General features: G+C 43.0%; 1 protein-coding gene across 1 annotated transcript; it reads left to right on the top strand.

Moving 5' to 3' along the window:
* The first annotated feature begins 4637 nt into the window (after positions 1-4637).
* On the top strand, positions 4638-6719 carry ATOH7 (atonal bHLH transcription factor 7). The gene has a single exon (XM_521492.9). It carries the CDS (start codon positions 5316-5318, stop codon positions 5772-5774), a length of 459 nt encoding a protein of 152 aa, XP_521492.2. The 5' UTR covers positions 4638-5315; the 3' UTR covers positions 5775-6719.
* The last annotated feature ends 316 nt before the right edge of the window (positions 6720-7035 follow it).

Here is a 7035-nt window from a genome sequence, read left to right as displayed (position 1 = left end):
TGGCTCATGGCAACTAGAGTCTAAATCAAAGTGCCTAGCCAGAATTCTCCAGCAGTTGCCAAGTGACCGGAAGCTGAAGAACCTCCTGGGGTCCTTTGGTGAGCTTGGATTTTTCTGGTAAGTGATTACTGTGGAGGCCTGGGACAAGGCCCCCCATTGTTGTCATCTTTCTCTTGACCTCATGATTAGTCCCTGTCCCTTCTTAATTTCTGTCCTTCACTGGCTTTTCTCTACCCTGGACCTTTGAGTGGCAGGGAGTAGAGGTACAAGATTTGGCTTCAATCCTTCAATCTTTTTGTGGGTTTTTCTCCTCCTGGTAACTACGCAGCACATTATAAAGTTACAGGAACTCGGCTGGGCGCAGTGGCTCACGCCTGTAATCCCAGAACTTTGGGAGGCCGAGGCAGGCAGATCACTGAGGTCAGGAGTTTGAGACTAGCCTGGCCAACATGGCGAAACCCCATCTCTACTAAAAATACAAAAATTAGCCGGGTGTGGTGGTGCACCCCTGTAACCCCAGCTACTCAGGAGGCTGAGGCAGGAGAACTGCTCAAACCCAGGAGGTAGAGATTGCAATGAGCTGAGATCATACCACTGCACTCCAGCCCAGAAGACAGAGTCAGATTCCGCCTTTAAATAAATAAATAAATAAATAAATAAATAAATAAAGCTACAGGAACTGTTAACACACTGCACTTTCGGTTTTCAATAAAATAGGAGTGGACCTCAGCTTCATTGTTCCTTTGTCCTTTGCTGACTTTCCTCTTAGTCTTTAGGGGACCCTGAGTCTCCTAACTGCTACACTCTCAATAATGAAGCCTCAGTCTTCAATTTCCATAGTTTTCTCTGCAAATTTCAGAATGAATATTTTTTTCCAAGTGTTTTCCTTTCTCTCTTTTAATTTTGTGTGTGTGTGTGTGTGTGTGTGTGTGTTTGAGAGCTTTCATCTTAAAAATTAAACACAGTTTTGGATAATAAAGGAATGTTTACCCTTAAACCTATTCTACACATTTTATGTAATAATTTCTAGCCATGGATCTTTTACCTTTAAAATAATATTTTCTATTTTTCTATTCCTTCTGCATGTGCAAACTCCTTCTTCCCTGGGTCCGCCCCCAATTCCTGCCATCTCCTTATCTCCATCTGCCAGTTTTGATTTCTGGCCAACCACCAGATGTATGGTAACCACCAATTCAACTGGTAGGATCATACATTCAGTATGGCAACACTGTGGAAATTAGTCTGACATACATGTTCTTCTGGCCCAAAAGGCTATGGATTTTTTTTTTTTTTTTTTTTTCAGACAGGGTCTTGCTTTGTCACCCAGGCTGGAGTCAGTGGTGCAATCATAGCTCACTGCAGCCTTGACCTCCTATACTCAAGCTATCCTCCCTTACTTAGCCTCTCAAGTAACTGGTACTACAGGCATTCTCCATTACTCCCAGCTAATTAATTTTATTTCTGTAGAGACAGGGTCTTACTATGCTGCATAGGCTGGTCTGAAATTCCTGTGCTGAAATGATGGTGTGAGCCACTGCACCCAGCCTGTTTTTTAAGAAGTCATTCTGCATTCAAAATGTGCAGCTAGCTCCCGTTCCCTACAGGTGAGGGAACATGAATCATTGTCTGGGTTATTCACTAGGAATGTGTTCATTCTGGCCCGCATCTATCATTTACCTAGTTTATTGTTCCAGTCACTCATTCCAGGTTATTTACTACTTATTATTTTCTAGTGTCTAGTGTGCTAGACACTAGGGTTATAAAATAACTGATGCTGTCCTTTATGCACAAAATTGCTAATTCTATTCCTGAAAATTTTATTAGTGACTTGTCTGACTGGGAAGTGACTGGTGGATATCAGTTGGCCCATTGCAAAATGAGGGGCTTGTATTAAGTGATCTTCTAATTTTAAAGCCTCTAAAATGAAGGGATGCAGGAGATTTGACTTCTTGCCTTAATCTAATCATTAAATTGCTCAGTGCCTTTTAGTACAATGTTCAGTCTCTAGATCTCAGTCTCCTTCTCCTCTGTAAAATAAATGAAGGCTGAGCATGGTGGCTCACGCCTGTAATTCCAGCACTTTGGGAGGCTGAGGCGGGTGGATCACCTGAGGACAAGAGTTCGAGACCAGCCTGGCCAACATGGTGAAACCCCGTGGCTACTAAAAATGCAAAATTAGCCGGTGTGGTGGCACATGCCTGTAATCCCAGCTATTTGGGAGGCTGAGGCAGGAGGAGAATCACTTGAATTTGGCAGGTGGAGGTTGCAGTGAGCTGAGACTGCACCACTGCACTCCAGCGTGGGCAAAAAGAGTGAAACTCTGTCTCAAAAAATAAACAAATAAATAAATAAAATAAATGAAATGAAATATACTAGAGCAGGTTAGAAAAAGTGTCCAAGGAACTTTGTTTGTTTTGAGACAGGGTCATACTTTGTTGCCCAGGCTGGAGTGTAGTGGTGATCACTGCTCACTACAGCCTCCACCTCCCAGGCTCAAGCAAACCTCCCATTTCAGCCTCTCAAGTAGCTGGGACTACAGGTGCATGCCACCACACCCGACTAATATTTTTAAAACATTTTTCATAGAGATAGGATCTCACTATATTGCCTAGGCTGGTCTCAAGCAATCCTCCTGCCTCGGCCTCCCAAAGTGCTAGGATTATAGGCATAAGCCACTGCACCCAGCCAAGGAACTTTGTCAATAGATCTTTCTAGGATAAGAGGGTTCTGTGTTCAAGGAGATCTCAGAAATGCTGGAGTCAATAGGTTTCTTTACTCCAGGATTTCTCAGAAACTTTACTGTGCCAATTTTGCTTCATGACTCTCCAAGTGGAAGACAGCAGATACTGTTTCCCAAATTTATTTGACAATGGAACCCTTTCCCCCAGAAGCATCTTTGTCATTCTAATAATGTCTTTCAGAATACATTTGGGAAATGTGTTATACATGCCCTCTAAGACCCTTTACTGCAGCAATTCTCTCTATCCTTGGATCAACTTCATAAGACCCTTTACTGCAGCAATTCTCTCTATCCTTGGATCAACTTCATATCATAGGTATCTGCTAGTTTATGTTCTAATATAACTGTTGTGTGCACAGTAGTATTTCCTGTTTCTCTTCAAGTTATGCTTTCATTGCCTTTGGACTTGGGCTACAGTCTCATCAGTCCTGGGTACATGGCCTGCAAAATCATACATCTCATTAGCACTTTGGACAATAACATCCAGAACAAATGTACAGTCCATTTTGCAGAGAAACATTCCACAGAGCAGCACAGAGGGAGCTCTTTGGAGGAAAGGGATGAAGCAAATGAATATGAAGAACAACGGCATTAATAGGGCAGATTTCCACAGAAACACAGAAAAATATATTTGACATTTTGATGACTATATAACATAGTCTTTTCTGTCACAGGACTGCTGTTCCCAACCAAAACTGTTATGACCCAAAGTAACAGAGCTGAGTGGCTCCATGCAGAAGTCTGTGTTCAACATCTGTCATGCTGGAGATCATTAATGTTCAATTGCTTCCTATTGTCTTCATGTCATTCAACTTCATTTCATTGTCATTGCTTCAGCTGGGGGATTAATCAACTATTTATGAGAAGACAGGACTTGGAGTCAGGGCGGTCACAATGGGGTTATAGTCTGAGCAATGGTGGGGAAAGCAAGTCACGGTTAAAAGACTCCTAGTTTGTGACAGTTTGTTGACACTTTAATTAAATAAACATATTTGAGAATAATGCTGACATATCCATATTTCAAAAGGAGAAAGAGCATACTTGGTCTTCCTAAAAAATCCAGTAAGGATTCTGGATTGAACCTATTTGGAGGTAGTTTTCTTGCTCCTTGATTCCTCTTAAGAGTGAGAAATAAGCAGAGATGAGAGAATCAAATTAATGGTTTTTCTGCATCAATTAGATCGTCATTATCAATAGCAGAAATCATGCTTTGTTATTATTCCTGCGGGCAGTTGACACAACTGAAATGTTCAAAGATGTAAACTATTTTCAAAAATTGTGCTTTAGGAACTATTTTTTAAAACCTCAGAAGTTACTTAGATGTTCTCATTTTGCACAAAAATGTGCATTATGATTAGTTTTCTTTGATTTAAATGTTAAATGATTAAATGATTAGTTATCATCTCAGTGCATTTCCCACAAATATTTATGAACCTGTGGCAGGGGAAATGAAGTATAAATACTGAATTGATTTGCCTAAGTATCTGAATTCAAGCAACCCAATTATATAATTAGAATAATATAAAGTTTTATATACACGTTAATATCTTTTGATATGTTATAATACATTATTTCATAGAAAACAGCCAAATTATTTGCACAGTAAAATTCCAGGTCTGCAATAATATTGGAACCCGCTAATTTGTTCCAACTTACTTAATAACTAAAATTAAAATGTCAGTATATTAGATTAGCATTATGCAAAATTGTCACACTTCTCAACAAAGCTACATCCTGTTATACTACAGTCCCGATGTATCTCATAATGCCAAAACCAACATTTTCACACAGATGATGTCTAATAATTTACAAGTCTCGGTTAAGTTTTTGATACGTAAGCTGCCCACTGATACGGGAAAAGATAGACCAAGCTCTGCCCCAACCCCCACCTTGTTATTCTTTTGGGGACAGCCAGGCCACTCCAGATGGTGTGTTAGTTAGTGTTGGACATAGCTTTGGAGAAACTTCAACAGACTAATGCTGTAATGTCAGGATTTTGCTGTGCGTCGCCCCCTCCTCCCCGCAGTTCCCAGGGTAGGAAGGTGCTGAGATAGAAGCCGAGGGACGCCCGCCCACCTGCCACCACCTGTTCCCTCCTTCAGCTCTTTGCTATAAATTCTCCTCCCTCCAAGATTCATTCTGCACTCTCCGACAGCTACTGCGCTAAAAGCGCTCCTTCTCTGAGCTTCGGGAAAGAGTTCATCTTCCTGCAAAGGAGTCTCAGGCTTTCCCAGAGGACTTGAAAGGCCTTCCTCGAACCAGCCACACCAAACTCTGCTGCAGAAGGTTTCCTTCTCTTTTTCAACTTCATGTTGAGAAAATGACTTTCTCTTGAGCATCTCATTTTCCCCTAAATTTGGGCAAGTGAAGAGATATCAGCCTGGTCATCCAGTAGAACAGAAGGCCGAGTCCCGCACTCCCCCACTGTAAACTATTTGATTGCACGTGAGTTGCTTTGTTTATGACTTATTTGCTCAGAAGAGGCACGTTGGGAAGCGGCTCGAGAGACCAGCCCACGCGCAGGTCCTGAGCGGGCGGGCGTGCGAGGTCGGCGCCTCGCTGCTTGGGGCCGGGGATGAAGTCCTGCAAGCCCAGCGGCCCGCCGGCGGGAGCGCGCGTTGCGCCCCCGTGCGCAGGCGGCACCGAGTGCGCGGGCACGTGCGCCGGGGCCGGGCGGCTGGAGAGCGCGGCGCGCAGGCGCCTGGCGGCCAACGCGCGCGAGCGCCGCCGCATGCAGGGGCTCAACACTGCCTTCGACCGCTTACGCAGGGTGGTTCCCCAGTGGGGCCAGGATAAAAAGCTGTCCAAGTACGAGACCCTGCAGATGGCCCTGAGCTACATCATGGCTCTGACCCGGATCCTGGCCGAGGCCGAGCGATTCGGCTCGGAGCGGGACTGGGTGGGTCTCCACTGTGAGCACTTCGGCCGCGACCACTACCTCCCGTTCCCGGGCGCAAAGCTGCCGGGCGAGAGCGAGCTGTACAGCCAGAGACTCTTCGGCTTCCAGCCCGAGCCCTTCCAGATGGCCACCTAGGGCGCGCGCCTCCGCGGGGGTGGGTGTCCGGCAGCCGCTCCGAGCCGCGGCCCTGCCCCAAGTAGCCCAGAAGCCTCCGGCGGCCCAGGATTCTAAGGATGCATTCCTCGAGGAAAATTAGTCGATTCTCAGATTACCTTTATTCGCATCATCAGACCTATGGACGCAATCATTTAATTGCCTTCCTTTTCCCCTCCTCCTTTGTATTTTGTAGATTTCATTAATGGATCTTGTGAATGGGTTGATTGCTGTGAAAATAATGCCCCCTTTCCCCTTTTCTGGGCTACTTTGAGGGAAAACAATCTTAAGAAAAATAGGATTAAGCTATTCTGTTCCAGTCCTCAGAGAAATAATCACTTTCTTAAACTTCGTGAGTTTGTCCTGTTCGGGTGAAGTTACAGTATCCATTACTTGTGTTTGCTCACAACAGAGCTACCTTCCTGTTGTGTAAATGCGTTTTTGCTTTAGTGCATTGTGTGTGCAAGCATGAAGTAGAAACACTTTTTTTTTCTGGGTACAGTACATGGGTATCGGTGCTTTGTATTTTTTTAAACTGTGTACACATTATTAAAATATACATTTTATAAAATATAAATAAAAACGTGGATTTGTTTTTCATGCCAAGTACCTTGCCAGTTTCCTGATGGCCCTAAAGAACTCTTTGGAGGTGATGATATAGAATGCTTCCCTGAGCAAAGATGTGGAGTGTTTAAACCTAATCCGACCAATAAACGAATGTGCCGCTTTGTAGTAGTTCCTCAAAAAGCTGATGAGAGTACATGTAATTAATTTAAACATTTTCTCTGTCAACTTGTAAATTTTTTGTTGATTTTTTAAAAGATTAAAGTGAAATATTTAGCTTTTAAGTAACTAGATACACAGTTCCTCAATATTTTATTATCCACATTAAGCAGATTGCTACTAAGTCCTTACAAGTACCCAAATATATGTAGTTATTCTTATATGTATACAGTAATGTATATATACACATATACAGGAATACACTTCTATATTTCTAAAACTAACACAGAAATTAAAAATATTGCCTTTGGAAGTGATTTCCTTTTAATCAGTACAAGTTGGACAATAAGGGCTTCACTACCATCAAGACCAATCAAAATGGGAGCAAAATAATAAACATGGTATTGGTTTGAATTACTTTCATTAATTTGCTTAACCATTGCGTGAATAAACCAAGCCCTTCATGTGAAGAGTGACTTGGTGAAGAGTGGTGCGTGCATTTGGGAGAATGTCTTACTCA

The sequence above is a fragment of the Pan troglodytes genome, chromosome 8 (genome assembly GCF_028858775.2).
Source record: "Pan troglodytes isolate AG18354 chromosome 8, NHGRI_mPanTro3-v2.0_pri, whole genome shotgun sequence".
Classification (NCBI taxonomy): domain Eukaryota; kingdom Metazoa; phylum Chordata; class Mammalia; order Primates; family Hominidae; genus Pan; species Pan troglodytes.
The sequence above is the reverse complement of the archived record's forward strand: the minus strand, read 5'-3'. Positions and strand labels throughout refer to the sequence as shown.